This window comes from Cyphomyrmex costatus, unplaced genomic scaffold (genome assembly GCF_001594065.2).
Source record: "Cyphomyrmex costatus isolate MS0001 unplaced genomic scaffold, Ccosl1.0 scaffold5, whole genome shotgun sequence".
Classification (NCBI taxonomy): domain Eukaryota; kingdom Metazoa; phylum Arthropoda; class Insecta; order Hymenoptera; family Formicidae; genus Cyphomyrmex; species Cyphomyrmex costatus.
In genome coordinates this window covers 3,210,856-3,232,066 of record NW_017279267.1, presented here as the reverse complement: position 1 = coordinate 3,232,066, position 21,211 = coordinate 3,210,856, and the positions used below count along the sequence as shown (strand labels likewise).

The following is a 21,211-nucleotide window of genomic DNA, read 5'->3' as shown; positions in this document are numbered from 1 at the left end:
TTATTATTGTACCATTAATTATTTATTTTACATTAAAACAGATTTATATTCTTAACATTTTATCATTTGGACTATTTGAAAACGAACTGTATTATAATCTAAATGGAGTTACATTTAATTAACAACATTTACTCATATCACAAGAAGACGTATCTTGATAATAGGAATGTTACTGGATTGCGAGTTAATCTATGCGTACATATTTGAACCATCGAAATTCTGTTATCCAAAATTAGTCATTATACGTTATTATATCTTTAATTTAACCGTTAGGAACCATAATGTTTATAATTGATGTAATATGTGACACTAAGAATGACTCAATAGAAGTCGAAAGGTCTGTACCTTCTACATGTATTTTTATTTTTATTTTTGTTTGTCATTGTTGAATTAACGATCATTAAATTGATTGTTTTTTGATTTGTGTAACCCTTATTTTATTTTAATTAATTTAATTAAATAATTATATTATTAATTGATTATACGTAATAATTATTAACTATATATATAATATAAATTATTTAATAAATTTGGCTCGTAACTCTTCTTATTTTATTTTAATTAATTTATATTACTTGAGCCATTGTATATCATGTATTTAATTATAAAGCATTTTATTGTGGTTAAATAGAATTATATATAGAAACAAAAATTGATATAAATTTTTTCTTGTATATATATCGAATCGATATTCATCGTACACATCATGCGATCGATAATAGTGTTATGTTGGATAATATAAATATGTAAAATATATCAAAGAGCCTTTTCTTATAAATTAATAAATAGTTATAAATTTTGGCCAATTATAAAATTTATTTTCATTAATAACGTAAAACACAGAATACCAAACATGGAATTATACACGTGCATTTACTAATGCAAATAAAATGCAAAAAGATTATTTATAATAATGATTGCGAAACAATTTGTATAACCGAAACTATTATTATTTGCGTTTAATATTTTGAGCTAATCGGATATCTTTCCAGGAAAGTTTTATTCATCGAATATTGCCAATTAGCAAGGAAGCCAACTCTAAAAGACGATCATAATGGATGAAAGGAAATAGAGGCAGCTACCGACACAAAAGTACGATCCTAAAAGCGTGCAATTTTCAGGAGATTATAAAACGCCTTTCGCGACAAGTAGATAAAAATTCGCACGCGCGCGCACAGCCGCGCACACACACACAATACTCCGATCCACACTTTACCAGCAGCTCTTTCTCTCAGCGCTTTATCTTAGCGGAGTTCCTCAGTGTTTTCTTACTATTCTTGTGCTCGTCTCGACCGATCTTTCTAAAGCCTTCCACCTAAACGAAAAAAAGGCACCGACAAGCTTGAAGCTTTTAGTATCCGCCGCACCTTTTCAAGGAAGTAAAACGAGGCAAATCGTCGAGATGCAGGGCGGCAGACTTGTGTCTACCTCTTTTTCCCTTCCTCCGTCGACGCGAAAGACGGATCAAGAAAAAAATGGACGGTGATATCTTCTGTGAGGTGTACGTGACAGTTCTGATCCCTTAAACGTTCTCATTTGCGCCATCGCGCAAAGTCGAAACGCGCGCTCGGAAGAAATCAAAGCGATTCTACCGTATTTCAGGGAAGAAGGGGACTAAACATTTAAAATCAGATATTCGTACTATTTCTTTTTTCGTTACGATCTCACATCTCAGATACAATAAGGGGATTCTCATTAATTTTTCTGTTTTTACAAAAGTCAGATATTAAAAGATATATCTTTATATCGGTAGTAATAAAAATATTTAATTCGTTATTCGATCCGTTGACTTCGTTATTCGATTTTACTGTCCACTCGCGTAATTATAGATGTTGGCTAGTTCAAAGCGGATCGAATCAATTCACATAAGATCATCAATTATCGAGAGGACTAATAGTGAAATAGGATAGACGTGTATAGGTACTTGGACCGGCGAAACACAATAGCAAATATCCGATAAACATAAATCCACGAAAGCTTCTCGATATCCATACATAATCCAATTACACTTCAGACGATTCACGCGAAATGGGGGAAGATTGAGATCATAAATGAATGTGAATACAGTAATATGAATAGCGGCATTTTCAGAAGCACGTCGAGACGAATTTAGTTGCTTATGACGATTCATTTATCACCGTCAACCTTCTCTCTCGCGAGATATCGTCCTTTATAGTTGAGCGAAGTTGCAAGTTTACTAAGTCATATCTCACTGCCCGCTCAAGAGAATGTTCACTTCCTTATTGTTCAGTGAACTTAACACGGGTTATGTAACGTAGTCGCGACAGAACATTTCTTTCTCCCATCATCACAAAGCGTAATCACGAAATATTTAATAATTTATATACTTTCGGCGTTACGAACGCTAAAGGCATTGTACGAGAGATGTTACCTATATTGTGATCATTTATACAAAGTTGATTTAATTTTTCTTAAGTAATTTTTCTTAAGAAAATATCCTGTGTACAATTAGCTAATTCACATTTTATTGAAATCAACTTGTACATTATATCACTACAGTTAAGATCTTTACGATAATGCCATAGATCTTTTTTGTTAAGGAGTTATATCCCTAAGCAATACCGGTAAGAACAGCTTCGTCATATTTTTTGTCTTTCCTCCTTACAGCCCTACCTCCATCCTTACTATCAGTTCCATTGACGACAATACACAAGGAGAAACTTCGATGGAGTCTTTCCTTTTTCATTCCTCCACCTCATTCTCCCTTCTTGCAGCTTGTATTCTGGTTGTTCCTACCGATGCTTCCATCAAGCATCGATAAACGAGAACATTTTCAGGAACGCCGAAAACGAGAACGAGGGTATACTAGATAGGTAACGGGAGACTGTTGGCGTGACAAAGAGGACAAGACTGGGAGAAAAGGAGAGAGTGTGAGTTGGCCGAAGTGGTGTTTCCCCAGGGTAAGCATGAGCATATACTTGCCCGGGGCTTATTCAGACAAATCGGTGATTGCTGCGGAGGCGAGCAAAAGGGTAGCTCGCCGTCGCCGTCACCACCACCAGCACCCTCACCATCACTACCATCAGTTGCACATTGCCTTCACCATCAGCACACCGCACTGAGGCACCTCGCGCCACAAACACGTTGTGCTTGCCTTCGGTGTAATGATAGAACGAGACACTGAATTCCGCTGTGCTTGCGAAGAGAGTGAGAGAGAAACAGAGATGAACGGTCATATAGACGAGGAACAGAGGCGGAAGTGGCAGAGTAGAGAACGAGAAATACTGAACGCGGCGTAGGGATTGTCCGTAAAATGGTAGAGGAGAAAGAAAGAAAGAGAGAGAGAGAGAGAGAGAGAAAGCGGTGAAAGCATAGTTGGACTGAAGAGGAGCTAGGGAGAGAGAATGATTGTTTCCATGATTACAATGGAGAGAGGAAAGGGGGAGAACAGTCGCGGATAAAGGGGTATGAGGAGCAATCTCTTAGTGCTAACGTAGATTCGTGAGACAAGATCTTTCGAAATATTACACCGGAGGGGTAGTACCAACTGCTACCGAGATGTGCCCACCGGGGAATTTCGTAACTGTTCGGATACTGTGAATATCAGCCATCGAGCCCGTTCAAGAACTGTTTTTCCGAGAAAAATACTTTGCACCTCGTTTAGACGGCCAAAAGATGAGAAGAAGAGACTTTCAACACTGAAATACTACGTGGCCGCCGGCACCGGTTCAGAACGATTCACAGAGGTAGATTTATACTTCGGTCGAGGAACGTAAGCCTTTAGATTCAAGGTGCTAATGCTCTTACAAAGGCTGACGGTGGAAATGGCGGTCGAGCGGTTCCGTCCGGATAAGTATAGAACTCGTTTTTAATTTATCAACCGGCAGAGGAAGTCTTTCTCTACGTCTCTTCCTGTTGCAGCTTCTTGTTGTAACGAGACTGTGGAAAATCCTCAGATAAAAGCGCACCCGGAGACGAGGGTAGCGTAAGTACGAACGTACGTACGAATAACTAGAGAAATAGTATTTCAGTTATTAAATTAAGGCACACAATGAAACTGCACACTCAGAAGAAGTAACTCTCGAACTGCGACAAAAAAGAAGAAATCGTGTACAACGATTGATGTGTAGCGTTCTATTGGGACAATCAATTATCTTGCTCAAAGGATTCAAACAGATTACGCACCGAATATCCTGTTAATCTCATTAAATTCACTTCCACGCGCAATCACTCCATGTGATCTACTACGATATATTCGATCAAGCAATTAGGTATTCAATAATTATCACGTAGATATACAATTTATATATGTATATATTTACCACGTTTCGACTGTTATTCGATATATACATTATATACAATAGAATATGTATGATTATATACGATGATACTATTAATAACAAATTAATTTCGTATATCTTTCAACGATGCATGCTTATAGATATATTGATGATTCCATGTTAATCAACATTACTCAGTATTCTTATAAACATGAATTATGTAGAATATTGTTCTATGAACGTCTCATTGTTGAAATAATGTTCAATGTAAATAATCATATTAATTTAAATAAATATATAAAATTATTTATTAGCTTTTATTCAAATTGTCCATTATCAAACTAAAAGCTTCATATTATCTCCATTTATATTTTTAATATTTCACAAACGATAAACTACATTTAACATTTCTATCTATTATTCACATATTTAATTAAAGGAAACTTTCAACAACAAAATGTGTTTTATACACGAAGAGAAGATTTGTATTTCTAATTAATATCGATTAAGTCTCTTTGATGCGAAGGATTATCACTAAGCATATTGAGCATCCATAATGAAAGCCATCTTGACACAAATGCCATCGATCGTATCCACCTTCTAAGAGTTGATCAAATATGTGAGATAATTATTAGCAATTGAGTTGAAAAAAAATCGAATATTAAAATTTGCTACAGACTCTTACAATTTTGTCAGCAAAAGAAAAATATTGATTACTTATAAATTATTCGATTTTACACGTAAATAAATTCAATGTAATGCAGCTACATGAATATTACAATAAAACTTCCTCTTTCAATAGGATATCGAGTAACTCCGAGGAGGAAAAATCCAATCAAAAGTATGCATTAGAGGATTAGCGATTGAAATATGCCCATTATTGTTGGAATCATAACGAAGATAAAAGAAAGAAGCTATTCTATAAACGTGCAGCGAAATAGAAACCTCAGATTTATATTTCATTAATCATTCTTTCGGCACGCGGATTACTTACTACGGATATCCACCAGTTTTCAGAATCGTGACCATGCAAAATGCCGAACTAAGTCGTCATTTAAGTCCCTTCAAGAACTTTTTATACGATAAGCATGTCGTTTCCACAGAGGAGGAAGGACAGTATTATTCCAGAATAGAATCGAACGAATCGTTATCTTCTCCGTAAAGATAATGACCCCACAGTCGGCGCCGATAGTGCCTTTCCTTTCATAGAGAACAAACTGTTATTCCTTCATGACAATGTACTTAAAACGCTATCGATTGTACCTCGATAAAGAAAGGATTCAAACAACGACTTCCGTCATCTTTCAGTTTTCTCTCGTTTAATCCCTTTCCGTTTCTTCGATCGCTAAAGGCATTCCGTTTTTCGCGTAAATTCTCGCTTTTACCGGAAACTCGATTTATATTGAACTACTTATACATCGATTCGATTAAGCTATGCGGCGCACGACTCGCCGCTTTCCCATTACCATGATCGCGAAATAGCACCGTTATATGAAGGAAAACTTCTTATAAAAACTTATAATCAATTGGTTTTCTAAAAAAATATTCAAAATTATGTTTTAATACTTTTTAATTTTAAATATCGTTTCATAGAAAAAAAATTATTAATTTAATTTTCTAGTCAGCTGCATATTTATATATTGGAACTGCAACTTTTTATTAAAAAAAGAATTCAAAATTTTATACCAAGCCAATTAATTATTTAGCGATTACAAAAATTAATATATGTGAATAATTCATATATTATATATTGATTTATGTCAGTAGTATTTCATTTAACATCTCAAATAATCTTTAAGTGCACGTTTAAATGGTAAAGTTTTCTTTCGAAAAGCCAAAATTTTATTGCTTTTTATTACACGATATCGTTTACTTAGTTAGGTAAAGATTACTCCATCAATCATCAAAAGTAAACTAACTTCGTAATTTCAGTTTAATTGTTCGCAAAATAGCACTTGTATCATTTTTAAGGTTTTCAAAAAGATCATAATACATACTTTCTACAAGAGTGACACATTTTAAGTTGTGTCGTTTTTGTAAATAAATAGGAGAATCTTTTATAAAAACATTTAAAGTTAACACACACAGTTTTAATAATTAAAGTTTGATTAGCTAAAATGATTAAATAATTTCTTGAAGAAGAAATTATTTAATCATTTTAGCTGATCAAAATAAATAATAAATTGTTAGTGATATTTCAAGTTGTATGTCACTTTTGATAAATTATTCCGGATTTTGTTATAATTTTGTAAGATATCAAATCAATTTAAAAAGGATGGTTTTTAAAGATAGTGAAAATGATAAAAATGACAATTGATATGATTCTAAAAGAATATATTTTCTTTTATTATCCATATTAATGGATAATTATCTGTAGAGTTGAAAAATAGTTTTTCCCTTCTTTTGGAAAACTCAATTTTTGAATTGTACTTATTAATACATAGTGAATCACTTTTAAAGTAAGGGGATAATACGTTTTCGCGTCATACATAATTGTAACCATACGATCAATTCTGTATCAACGCGTGTCAAATGGACAATGTATTAATGTGTCTTCAAGGGCAATTAACCTTGTTTTCAGCGATCACTCCTTCGTCTAAGCTCACCGCTGAGGTTGCGGCGAGGTACACGCGTGTCGCACAGGTGTATAGGTAACATCACTCCAGGTTGTGCTCTGGTGCGGCATGTAACTGGCCACACGCGTATGGCCAGAGATGGTTATATGGGTCGCACAACAGTCACTTGAGATTAATTACCAAGTGCATCGTTAGAGATAACGCGACGAAGGCTGGCGGCGGTTAAGTGAAGTGATGGTACCTAGATACGACGTTAAATTGAACCTTTCGTCGCTGCTGATTCCTGCAATGCCGCCGCCAACCGCACCGGCCCGACCCAACCTCGGGGTGCAAGCCGGTACAATATGCGTACTTGCCTAAAAGCAATTACTGCCGACGTGCACACATACATACACGTACGAATACACACACGTGTGCACTTGACGATAGCGCGCGATATAATATTGTTCGGAGAGCATCTCGTTCATATTGGCTTCGTCAAACCCGTAGCGGGACACGGGCGAAAGACGATGTCTGATGTTAATCTCTGCGCGGTTGCTGAATATCATTATGGATTATGCACTGAGTTATCCCAACTATGTCAAGTTAATAATAGCTTGGACCGACTCTTCAGAAAAAAACACAATATAAAGCATGTACTAGCAAATAATAACTAAATCTAGATTATTTATATCAGTAAATATTAGTTTTTAAATATATTTCAAATATTAGTTTCAAAATATATTTAATATATAGATTTTGATATATTAAAACACTTATTAAAAGAAATGATCATTTACTCTTGTAATCTTACAATTTTCATATTTTTCTTTTATTTCTAAAGATAATCTTTGAGAAGTTGTAGAATTTTAACAATATTCCTTAAGCGGATATTCCACTGGTGCATCTATTCCACTAACCTTTAGAAAATAAAACAGACGTTCGCGTTCCATTAAAGTCGCGTAAAAATAACATTTCGCGACGGGAGGATAACTTGTGAAGTGAGGTAACGTCGTTCCTTCAATAGTGATCTTTTTTGTTACTTTTTAAAGCAGAAAGATTAGTTGTGAGCAGAAAACTTTTTATTGTAGAAAATGTATGATGTGTATTGTTTTTATTCATTTTTTTGACAGAGAATTATTTTATTATTTGTACTACGCACTGCTAAAAAAGTAGATACTAAATTGCATATTTGCTATTAAATAACATAGTAGTAACCAAATATTCTATACATTTATCCCGGTATTCGCGTGTGATTATAGGAAGATAATTTATGAAACCGTTTGCTGGAAATTCCTCAGCATTAAATTCTCAATGAAATTACAATTTACATAGGAGGTACTGGTATTCATTCGGTAATTCAAATCCGTAGTCACTAGAAAGAGAAACTTAGAGAAAAGTAATCTTTCCAGTTAGATTCTCCTCAGTGATCTGTCGATTGATAAAAAAATCTGCAAAATTTTTATCATTTTTATAAAAAAGAGTCTCATTGTTCCGTGTTGTTATCGTTACTCCGTAGGTGGGATGGCTGCGTGCTGAAGACCAGACGATTCTATCAATGGGCGATCGTAAGGTTATCCAGTCGACTCGATTCTTCGTCACTCTGGAGAACGCCAAGACGAAGAACCAGACACAGTCGCGGGAGGACGAGGAGGCCACTTGGCAGCTGCATATTCGGGGGCTGAAGGAGGCCGATCGTGGCTGCTACATGTGCCAACTCAACACCAAGCCTATGTTGAGCCAGCTGGGATGCGTGGATGTCCTAGGTATGCCTAATTGCACGCGTTACGTCGCATTCCGGCCAACCGGCCAGGTTTGCGGCTGTTGGCAGAGACGTCACGTACGCATGCACGCACGCACCGCGTTTCGATTAGGCGAGGTCGGCTTTAGGGCCGGAAAATATGCGTGCCTCGCCGCTGGAGTGGCGCGTTTGAATAGGCCGTCTCACACATGTGTACCAGGCACATGGATGTCGTGCAGTACAGAGAGATCCCTCGTTACGCATGTTCATGCAAGATGATGACACGGACACAATGTGTAAACTGTAGCGCTATATAGTTAGTAACTTATGGTTGAAAGAGATTTCCAAGAGATCAACGTCGTTAGTTCGCTTTAGAAAGTTTTAAAATCTAACCCAGTCTCTAAATATCACAGATCCTTTAATTCCATCAAGGAATCTGTTAAATAATTTGGCATGTCCGCTGGGAGTTAGTTGAACTAACTTAATTTGTAACACGTGTTCCCTTCAGGAAGAGGATGTAATATCGATTCGAGAGAGTTAGTTTACAAGGAGCATTATCGGTCATATAAGAAACGCTAACGGCTGCGCTTTAATTTATAGTTTAATTAAACGCGATAACAAAGTTCGAAAGTCTACCTGGCAGAAAGTCTATCGACGTTCGCTGACTGCGTCGCTGAGCTGATGGATGCTCATACTTTGTGGTTCGTACGCAAACGTCGAACTAAATTGTTTCTATCAAATTTACATTATCTTCTTTTCCTCAACTTATACAGCTATGAAAACTACACCTAAGTTCTAAAGTATCCTGTTTGAAGTACAGAATGTAAGTAAACCTCCATCTTACGGCGATTGATAGAGGCAGATTCAAAGTTTTTTTATCTACACAATTTAGAGTCTCGTAGTAACAATTATACAGATTGTACAAGAGGCTTATCACAAATTCTTTATCTTAAAGTTCCATAATTTTTCCCTAATTTTCAGTCAGAAATTTCATGATTTTCCCTGACTTTTAATAACATTTTGAAATTTGTTATACTTCCTGATTTTGAAACTGTTAAATATTTTGTTGAGAGATTAATTTAACATAGCAATTTAAATTATTATTAATGTTGCTGACACTGCTTGCATTTTTTATTGTTAAATTGGTAATATTCCAAAACTGCGTAGGTGTAACGTATATATATTAATTTTTTTAAAGAAAAGAATTTTATTTAATTTCCCTGACAATTTTGCAAAATTCTCTCATTTTTTCTCTTTTTTTGACAGTTTTTAATTTTCTTGGCAATTTTCTGATTTCTTTAATTTCCCAGTTTTGTGGCAATCCTGTAAAATCATTTTAAAAAATTCTCTTTGGGTTCAAATAATGATTCGTTTCTGCAGTTGAGGGTTAAATATATCGTGTATTAAATATATAATACACGCAATTTTAATGTTTACTTTAATATTTGCTCTGTCCACAGTTTGTACATCGGTAATAGTGTCTTAAACGAAATATCCCTGAATATCTGCTTCAATTTCAACACAGAGATACGCATAGCACGCTCGTTGTATTCCGTTATGGCGTCGTATTGCATAATTTCACTTTTATATCGCGATGGACCGGCTCGCGAATAATATCATCTATTTTGTGTGTGAGGGAGGATGAACCAGGAATGCGTTCCATCGCGTGCATGCGCGCTTGTTCGTCGTTGGACACCAAAAAGCGGTCTCTCGTTGCTGAATGGAATGAAATTCCTTTAGGTAGAAATACGAGAAAATATCATCTCTCTTTTTTTTCTCGTCACTCGATTCGTCTATACGCAGCGTACGTTATACCCGCGACATACTTGTTCAGCTTTGGATCATTGTAATTGAAACGAATCGAACGGCTCTTCGAATTGGATAGAATTCCATTAGGAGAACCATTCCCTGAGGAGGGATGTCCCATTGAATGGAATGAAATTCCTTTAGGTAGAAATACGAGAAAATATCATCTCTCTTTTTTTTCTCGTCACTCGATTCGTCTATACGCAGCGTACGTTATACCCGCGACATACTTGTTCAGCTTTGGATCATTGTAATTGAAACGAATCGAACGGCTCTTCGAATTGGATAGAATTCCATTAGGAGAACCATTCCCTGAGGAGAGATGTCCCACCAATATTTCATTTCCGTCGAGTGTGACGGGAATGATTTCAAGATGACTTTTCGGTCGTCTTCGCAGCAACGTCTTGGTTAAATCGTGTTAGAACGATGGCAATACCGATTCTTTATAGTCCACGTACGTACCCGCCAGTCTTCGTTCGCGACGTTCTCTTCCGGAAATCGGAAAGATACATCGGAGAGACTCATATGAAGATATATTGTTTCGTGTGGCATGCGATTTCGATTCAATTCGTAAATTGTTTCTTAGACAACGACGCGTGACATCGGGGAAAATTACGTCATAATCCTCGGACACGTGTTGAACTTGTAGCAGATGAACGTGCGTGTGTGGTATCGAGAAAAATTTGTTTCATTCTGTAAAAGTTTACAGGTCATACGATATAACGATCGGTGTATGTACTTTCGTATATACGCACAATACAGTTCAAAAAACATGCTTGTACTGTTTTACTATTCTTTTGTTATCGCGAGCTTTATACTGTTCCCAGCGTCCGATATAATAGCAAAATGAAATGAGTTATGATATAAAATATTAATTTAAGAGTTTCACGATTGTTTTTTCAAGCACAATTAAAATCTATGTGGAATTAATTTTCCGTATTTTGTGGAATAAGAAATGGTTATTCCAAAAAGCGTACCAGTAACAGGAGATTAATTTCACAGAAAATACGTATAAGGAATTATGTCGGTAGAAATATTCTTGTTCTACAGTCATAAATTTTTGATAACATATTCTTCGTGCGGTCCTTGTAATTCACTATGATATATTTGTTGTGTGGATTAGATAATACAACTATTCGTGAAATAACTCTTTCTTATCATGGACTGATACTTTTTACGTAGCTTATTTTATTCTATTTTATTTTATTGCATATTTTACTTTAAATTTATTTTAACATATTTGCATAGAAACGACACTCGTATTCTCGTATCTTTTTCGATACTGAGCTTGGAAGGATAATCATATCCCTGTACGTCATTTTCAAATAAAAGATGTATAATAGCTATGTCTCAGTTTTGAATAAAAGAAGCCAAATAATTCGGGTCAGCATATAGAACAAGTAAGAAATTTTTCAAACTTTATTTTAAAATTTAAGTTCTGCATACGCGCGGGAATAGTGAATAATGATGAAAATAGTATTGACATAAAATAGTAATTTTGGTAATATTAATAATGATAATGGTACTCTATAAAATTCATAACATCAAATTGTATCCAATTTGCATCATTTTTAATTATTTTTAATTATAGTCGCCATTGTTCCTGTTCATTATATTAATTAACCTAAAATAACAAAGTTAAAAAATTTAATTCAAGACATATATTAAATCTGAATTAAATTTATTATTTATATATAATAAGTGCATATATCAACATAGATATACTGTTTATTTAGGAAGCAATTTAACCACAAAAATGGATTAATTTACATTTTATATTGAAGTTAAATATAACAAAATATTATTTAATTGAAGGAGTTGGGTTACCATCGCTCCTTTGATATTTAATAGTACAATAGTATTTCTGGGTTATTTAATACGATTTTAAACGCGCGTTATTATTTCACCTGACGAAATATTATCCGAGCTCTTTCTTTCCAGTGCCGCCTGACATTTTGAGTTCCGGCACCTCGGACGGCGAGGTATCCGTTCTCGAGGGTGAGAACGCTACTTTGTCGTGCAAGGCGTCCGGACGGCCACCGCCTCGCGTGTTCTGGCGACGCGAGAAAAGTGATTTCATACTCGTTAGGGGTGTTCACGATCCGTTGACACAAGGTAAGATATTACGCCAAGGCTCCGAGACTCAAGATTGCTACTTCCGATCTACGTAATCGTCATCTCTTTATAACAATACACCTTGTTACGTGAAACACGCGTTTGTTCTCGGAAGTATCTCTCCGTGAGGAAAACCACAACGCGAATTAATTATTCCCGTCCCTATATTTACGTCGTATAATGCCAATGTGGATTTAATTATGCATCCATTATAATTGAGTTTACACTCAATACATGACAAAAATGAACTAAAATTTAAAATAAGGAGAAAAAAGCTTTTGCTCTTCTTTTTTTTATATATATAGACAAAGCAATATATAAATCAAATGTTACGAAGCTTCAAAAATGATGAATAAATAATCTCATTTTTCATTGAGCTATATAAAATCGAAATAAAAATTTCGAGAAAATCTTTTCTCTTTAATATTTTCGCAAACGTTTTAATACGTTTGCTTTTATGTCATTAGAATAATCTCGGTAATCCGACGTGTCTCAATCAAATAGTCGAGCGTTTTAAGGGGATATGAAGACATCGTAAATTCGCACACGTAGGTGATCTCGATCGAAAGCAATTACGGCGGAACACGTTCCATCGAATAGAGATTAGTTTGTCCGCAATGACTTTCAATATCCTTCGTTCAGGTCGAGTTCCACTGCATTTCGCAAGACCCACAGTCCAGGAATTTTGTGCAGTCGCGGTGGATCGCACACCGCGAACAGATCGACCCGTTGAAAGAAATACTTGCAATATCATGCGAGTGCCAGCGACTCACGCGGAATTAAACGAGTGTGCTTGTACAACTATTGACATTCGATTGAAATGATTGACGCCGTGTTAGAGAGACAAATTTTAGCAATCAATCGATTCCCAATATAGCTCAATGCATCCAGAAGGGTGCGAAACGTATAATACATACCTTTAGTACTTTTTTTACGGTGCTTTTCAATGAAAGATTTTTATAAATTCATTGTATATTTCATTTATCAGTTATAGTTTTCAAAGCTTCGTGACATTGTTCGCGATGTATAGATTAACCGCAATGTAAAATGTGTATGTAATTTATTTTGATTCTACAAAATAAATTTAAACAATTGCGCCGATTTTTATCTTTTACATCAATGACATTGATATATCGCACAATAAACAAAAACTGTTATATAATATTTTAATATTATGTACATATTATATTAATATCATTAATTATATTAATTTATTATTAATATAATGAAAATTATTGCATTTTTCTAGATATAATTTGCTTTTGCAAAATGTCCCGTTATTTGATTAACAATTAACGAAAATCTGGAGCGCAATAATTAAATTCCAAAATAAAAAGACGCTATTTCCGTATTCGATAATGCAATCAAACATGCGACAATTATTAATTTAATGCAAGTGAATATGGTGCTGTACAAATTCATCAGATCAAATGCTGTCGGATCAAATCAACGCATCTTGTATATTTTTGATCGATCTTATTAAACTTCTGACACATTTTATCGTGAACATGGAACGACACATTCCACATGTGATTTATGTCGGCCGTTCGATAATATGATTCATTATCTTTCAGTTATTTGAAAAGCATCTATACTGCGTGTGCACGCTAATGCAATTCCTCATTGGATAATGGAAATTGTAAACACGTAGTAGAAACATAAATTTTCAAAATTTCGTTATCATTCCTCGCTTTTAATGATAAACGCTACTTCTACAAAATATGATATGACCATATAACCTGCGATGCTGAAAATTCTTGTAATTAACTAGATTAATTTATCGTTGTCATTTATGAGCTATGATCTCTAATAACACTTTACCCGTTTCATACGACCATCGATCATTGTTTTCATCAATCACGCTAAAATACAAATATTATGGCAAGCTTTGTTAATGCAACGGCGATAAATTAAAAAAATTTTATACGTACGTCTTAAAGTTTAATTAAAAAGTGAAATGTGAGGATTAAATTTTAATTTGAGCAAGTTCATATATTTCTATTACAGAAATAGTAACGCGAAATTGTATCAGCAATGGTAATAAATTCCAACGACAAATTTTGCTATACAAATTCATATTCTGCTTATCGTTGCTTGCCTCGAAGGCGTATTTCGCGAATAATTACTCAGGCCACGTTAACACGTCGGCTTATATGGTCGACGAGGGAGCAGCTTTCAACGAGATATTCATACAACGTACGATTTTCTAGTGGACAACCTGTCCGGCGAGAGGCTAGAATTAACCAGGGTAGACAGGAGGCAAATGGGGGCTTATCTTTGCATAGCTAGAAACGAAGTGCCTCCGGCGGTCAGCAAGAGGGTTAATCTAAAAGTAAATTGTAAGTACTTGAAAACGATTTATAGTCAACACCATCAATTCAAGATTGATATCAATTGATAGTCAGGCAAATATAATTTAATGACTATCCTTGTAACAGAAAATGTGCTTTAATAGCATTATTACACTAACGGGAGATCGAATCGTTGAAAAAATAGAATGTTATTTGCATTAGGAAAAAAAAAATCAAAAATTAAATGAAACATGAACAATACATGCCAAAATCAGATTTCTATCATTCTCTCTCATTTCTTTATCATTCCAGTCCCTCCTAGCGCTAAAGCACCCAATCAACTGCTCAGTTCTCCCTTGGATACAAACGTGTCGCTAATCTGCTTAATCGAGGCTTATCCCAAGACGATTAACTTGTGGATGCGGAAGGAGCAAGTTATCATGAGCGGGTATGTGCCGAGACAATATTGACAGTTTGGTCTACCGATCCTCGGGCGTAGTTCGAATCCGTTGTTCGACAATCTCCCGATAAGAGGCAAAACGTTTCCGTATTGCTTTTTGCTAAATCGCTTCTGACCTCGGTCATAGCGATTTCAGATATCGATCATGGCGGCGATTCTAACGAGACGTCGAATAACGGAATCTATTCTCCCTATCGTGAACGTTAAACGTAAGTGATATGTCAATTCAGAGGTAGATACGAAATCGACGAGCAAGGGGACCCCGACGAGGAATGGAAGACGACGATCGTGTTGAAGATAAGACGCTTGGAGAAAACGGATTTGGGTGAATACACGTGCTCAGCCTCCTCAAGTATGGGAAAAGCTGAGGCGACTCTCAGAGTATACGGTGAGTAATCATATATATAATGTATATATATATATATAAGAATACTGAATATATAAATATGTTAACAACAATCAAGTAAAAGCCATTATAAATCTATGCTAGAAATTCTTCAATTTAAAAAGAATGCTTTTGCATGTTTAAAAATTTAGCTAGATGCATATCTGAAAATAACTTTCATGGACTATAAAAATAATTACGTAGGAATTTCAAATATGACGAGCAATGCTGCAAAAAATTTTGACATTTTACCAACCAGTTTCAGCTCTCTATGCATAATTTATTTTGTTGGTCCAACAAAATTATTTTGAGATCTGTATCTAACTAAATTTTTATTTCAGCCAAATCATCTTTTCCATGCAGTATGGACACGATTGATATCGCATATAGCATTATTTTTGATAACGCAATAATACATAAAAATAAAGTAAATTAAATTTCAAGCAAACTAAAAGTAATATTAGATGTAATCCATTTTTCGAACGCAAGAAGAATAATTTAACTGTTTTTAACAATATATATTTATGAGAAGAACGATTTTGCTGAAGTATCTAACAATTTAATTAAATACAGGTCTGAAAATAATTTTGTTGGACTATTTCGAGTAAAACAATTATGTAGAACGCTTAAGTTGATTGCTAGAATGTCAAAACTTTTTGCAGAACTGTTCATCATATTTGAGTTTTCTACATAATTATTTTGATGATCCAACAAAATTATTTTCAGACCTGCATTCATCTAAATTTTTACTTGAACAAAATCATTTATTAAATTTTTAATAAATTCAAAATACGTATACAATACAGTCAAAGGATCCCATTAATTATATGAAAAACTGGATCCCGGTGAAATAAATTGGTTTTCACGTATATTGTAGCTTATATGGTGAATAAAAAATGTCATAAACTTTCACAAGACTCAATAATGGATAATTTTTAAACTATGATGTATCATAGATGCTTTGCAGAGAGCACAAGTTTTACTTTTGATTCAACACAGTTCAAGGACTATCTATTATTTTAGCCATGTGTATGTAACATTTTTTATTCATCACATTATAAACTATCATATAACATATAAAAAACCAACTCGATCATTTCATCGGAATCTAATTTTCATATTACGGGGTTCTTTATGATTGTCAATGATATAGATATTAAAAAAGTAAAATTAGAGATGGTTCTAAAAAAAAAAAAAATAAGAGGGTACGAAAAACGAAGCGTCTGGTGTCACCATGATTCACGTGGTTATTTTCAGAGATCGAGCGCGCAACCGTGCCCAATCGCATCACCTCGACCAACTCGAAACGACTGAACCGAGGCAAGTCAAAGTCCGGGCAAGGGACGATGGTCAATCGGGTTTTCCATCAGCAGGTGAGCACGCCGGCGATGCAGAAGAGCACCGCGCGATTGATTTACAACAACAGGTACATGACCACGTCGACCACCGCGGATCCTCGCGCTCCCTTAATCAAGGACCAGGGTAATGCCTTCAAGCATAATAACCGCAACGATAACCACCAGAATCTCAAGGATCGGAGCGACGCGTCCGCGATCATCACCAGTAAGCAGGTCGTTTTGCCGCTCTGTCTCGTATTGTTCTCGATAGTGCGATAAGACGTAATAAAGTGATGAGAACTTCGAGAACGACGATTACGACTATAGCTATCCCTACGCAAAAGGAATTATTCTGCGAGTCAGCATGAAATTGTGTTCATCGATCCGACGAGTAGCGAAGCTAAGCGAAAGAAACTCACGAGAGTCTCGTAAACGAAAAACACGAGAGGGAAGAATTCTCAGACAACGACGACGAGAGGCTGATGGAAGAACTAACTGTTCCGTTTAATTAGCCAGATCAACGTTCTTAGTAGCACGAGAAAAGATCGAAAGAAAAGCGAACGCTTTTACAGGGTAAGATCGTAGAGAAGCGAGTACTTGGACACGTGGCAGGGTGAAAACAGGGGAGGCGGGAGTTTGATCCGTTAATGCGAGCGAATGTTGCACGAGATAACCGCTACGGATTTTTACGGAAAGACGCTTACGAATGTATTTTTTATGATCCTTTTATCCGTTGCTAACGTGCGAAAACTTCGGGGATAAAACGTGCTCTTTGGTTGGATTAAATATATAGTATTTTCCGGATAATTTTAACTCTCGGACACTCAGTGCAGTTTATTTTAAACTATATTAAATTTTATTTATCTCTTTTATTATAGGTAAAGTAAAACTTGCACTAACTGTATTATATCTACAACTGTTTTTGTTAAATATTATTAAAATAAAAATAAATATGAAAATAAACGACTAAAAATAAACGATTAATAAATCAACTAAAATTGATTACTGAATAAGAAAAATACGAAAATAGAAGACACACAAGCACCATTAACCGTTTGAGAGTTAAAAATACGAGGAAGAAATTTTTGTTATTTAAAAAGCGAGCGATTATTCCTGTTTTTGTGGAATTAATAAGTAATTTGGAGTAATTTTATAACATTAGCGTCAAAAGCCTTATATATGCAGGGTGTCTATCTGAAATGAGCTGTCACTGGAGTTGATGACAGGAAGAACCCGCAGAATTTAATCGCTTACATACAAAATCTTGACGTACATATTATATCTCACAACGACAGTGACAACTCAGTTAAAGTGAACATCCGTTACGTTGCCATTGTAATACGTCTTCGTCAATGAATCACACGAACTTTCCGAGCAATTGTGCGATCATACCAATGCAGACAAATAATTAGCATACTAATTTAGTAATTTGTATGTAAGAGATAAGACAATGATATCTTTGTTTATTGTGATGTAAAGAAAGCGCGAAATGATATTATACTTGGCATCATAGCAAGCGTTTTCACGTCATATCCGAAATAAGATCCATATCTGTAGCACATATAATATAACAACATACCAAACACTTTAGAGAAATATTATATATATATACATATAGGTTACTTTGGTTATTTTATGTATTTTTTTAAATTACTTGTAGACACACAAATACTGTACCTTATATGTCGGTAATGAAGTAAAACCACGTATAGCATAGGTGGTTAAACGCGAGAAATGACCGATATATCGCTTTTTAAATAAAACACGTTAAATTAAACTAGGCTTTGCCAATTTTTTTATAAGATATGCTCGGCTATCATCTCGAGAATTGCAGATGTGCATTTTAGTGATGATACATGTATATGATGACGTAGATGTATGTATACGTTATGTATAAAAATACGAAAAATTAACAGCAAATGATCTTATAATTTCTAGCAATATTACAAAGATCATTCAGTTAATGTTCCTTGCAAAACTATGAACCATATCTTGCTCTGTAATTAAGACAATTATGTAAAACAATATTAGCAATGTTCAACTCGGAGAGTATTAAAGTTGATGAAAAAAAAAAAAAAAGAGATAAAAATGAGTCAATCTTAAAAAGTTCTATAATGTCCATCAATATGAAGTACAAGTCTTAGTTACATTGCATCGTTTACTGTCATGAAAAAAGTAGCATATCCCACACAGAGCAAAAATGTGTTAAATGTACCTATCTAACGAACCTTGTATATCACAGAATGCTCAATATATAATAACTTTACAATAATTATATTAAAAGAATGTTGTTGTTTATAGGACGGAAAAATATATTATGAGAATACAATGAGAAAATGTGCTCAAATTGGATGATATGGCTTTGAGGAGGGAAAATGTGTTGACAAATAAGAAAAAAAAACTATCATGCATTTAGCAGTGACGTTCGTTTTGACTTTAAGTCTAGCTTAAACGAGTGTATTTTTTATGTATTATTAAAACGGCAAATATAGCTATTTGTCGACAAACAGATATCAAAACTGCTTTTTTATTTTCTCACATCTTGAACCTTAGATACATAAATATATATTAGGTTATAATTTTGGAATATACATCAAATGCATTGGTCAGGACGACCCATGTAAGAATGTTACGACCAAAATAAAATGCTAAAGGCCATACAAATACAACAAAAAGCCACATATGGACTCTTTCTTTCCCCAATCCTAGCACATTTCCAAAAAGTACCCTGAAAACTAAAATTAGAAATTTATTAAATATACACAGAATGTGTATTATACATACATGTGAGTATATATTTTAGTGATTCAATAAAAATGTTAACATACCCAACCTTTCCTAGCCGGTTGTCAAACAAATTTGGTGCCAGCGATCTAATGTAGGTACAGGTACATATTAGCAATAATATTACAGTCAGTAGGCTCTGAAAATTAAATATGGCAGACTGCCAAAAAAAGTACATTAGTATATTTAAAAAAATATTCATCTATAAATTATAAAGTTTGTAATGTTACTCGAATAAATGTCTTGCAACAACTATTTATTTATTTAATAGTCACCAAATCTCAATCGCTATATTCTTAACGTAAATAGATTTCTTCTATAACAACAATTTTTTTAATTCGGATATTTAATTTTACTAAAACTGAAAAATTGTCAAACATCAATGACATTATAGGTTATACGAACCATCTCAAATTAAAATTCCAAATTATCAATTGTAATTACTATAATGTTGGATCTAAAAGATCTCGCGCTCGATTTAAAAGATGTAAATGAATTAAGCTTGAAAAACTGCAAATAAATTGAGTTTAAAATTCTTCAATAAATCAAACAATTTCAACATCACTTTGTACGACGCACAATGGCGCGCAATTCGACGCTCAACGCGCATCGAAAGGTTGTTTGCAATTGTTGCACTTTTTGCGCTCAGCAACACTTAGTTTTCTCTCTCTTTTATACTAAAATATATAATAATCTCATTTTACGTATAAAAAATTTCGAGGAATTTCAAGCAATAAACAGAATAAACAGAAGAATAAATTCAAGAATAAACAGAAATAAGATAAAGTCCATTATTTTAATTTGGACATTTCGAATTATGATTTTAAGGGCGGGTTCACACCTTGACAGAAAAACGGAAAGCTGAAAAGCAGTAGCCAATCAGGTAGTCGACTTTCTGTTAGTTTTGTACTATTTACTACAAGCGCGAGTTCTGATCGGTTAAGCCCATGGCACATAGAAAAACGTAAGGCCGTAAACGTAATCAGTAAGCAAATTGACCAATCACAGTTGAGAACGTAAGCAGCCGATGATTGGTCAATTCGCTTACTAATTACGTTTACGGCCTTACGTTTTTCTATTGGCGAATTCGACAGACTGCACTAGTGCGTACCAGTGCGCATTGAGTGTGAACTTTTTTGGTGCCACGCATTCAGAATGTGCGCACCGTATCAGTGTGCTTAGATTGTCATATTCGGTAAATGAAAACTGACCTAGTGTAGTGCTGAATTTGTATTCGGACCAACCAAATGAACCGAACGAGTGCAAAAAATATTGCACTGACATTTTTGTCAGTGCAGTTTGGTGTTCGGACAAATAAAACTAGTTAGGCAGCAAAAAATTACAAAATGGATAAAGAAAGACTATTATTTATTATAGATAAATTATTAGAAACAAGTAATGGTAGTAGTGATGATGAAAATATGTTATGTTTAATAAAAGAAGAGAGGCCGAAAATTAATTAAAAATAAAAATATTAAATTATTATTATTATTATT

The 21,211-nt window shown here is 34.5% G+C and overlaps 2 protein-coding genes across 2 annotated transcripts in view; one reads left to right on the top strand and one right to left on the bottom strand.

The window, feature by feature from the left end:
• Positions 1-21,211, top strand: part of LOC108778269 (polycomb protein Sfmbt-like) — a 63,429-nt gene that overhangs the window by 22,304 nt on the left and 19,914 nt on the right. The window contains 7 exon segments of the mRNA XM_018545399.1: positions 8,316-8,581; positions 8,583-8,701; positions 12,285-12,458; positions 14,669-14,797; positions 15,062-15,197; positions 15,440-15,597; positions 16,852-17,213. Coding sequence (XP_018400901.1) covers positions 8,316-8,581; positions 8,583-8,701; positions 12,285-12,458; positions 14,669-14,797; positions 15,062-15,197; positions 15,440-15,597; positions 16,852-17,213 — 1,344 coding nt within the window.
• Positions 18,958-20,306, bottom strand: ksh (transmembrane protein 167A-like protein ksh). Its single transcript, XM_018545649.1, has 3 exons — positions 20,121-20,306; positions 19,760-19,875; positions 18,958-19,666 (listed from the first exon to the last, which is right to left on the bottom strand). Exons 1-3 carry the CDS (start codon positions 20,121-20,123, stop codon positions 19,561-19,563), a joined length of 225 nt encoding a protein of 74 aa, XP_018401151.1. The 5' UTR covers positions 20,124-20,306; the 3' UTR covers positions 18,958-19,560.

Coding starts and splice junctions, on each gene's coding strand:
- ksh (XM_018545649.1), bottom strand. Junction 19,667..19,759: donor AACCGGCTAGGAAAGGTTGG/GTATGTTAACAT, acceptor TTCTAATTTTAG/TTTTCAGGGTACTTTTTGGA.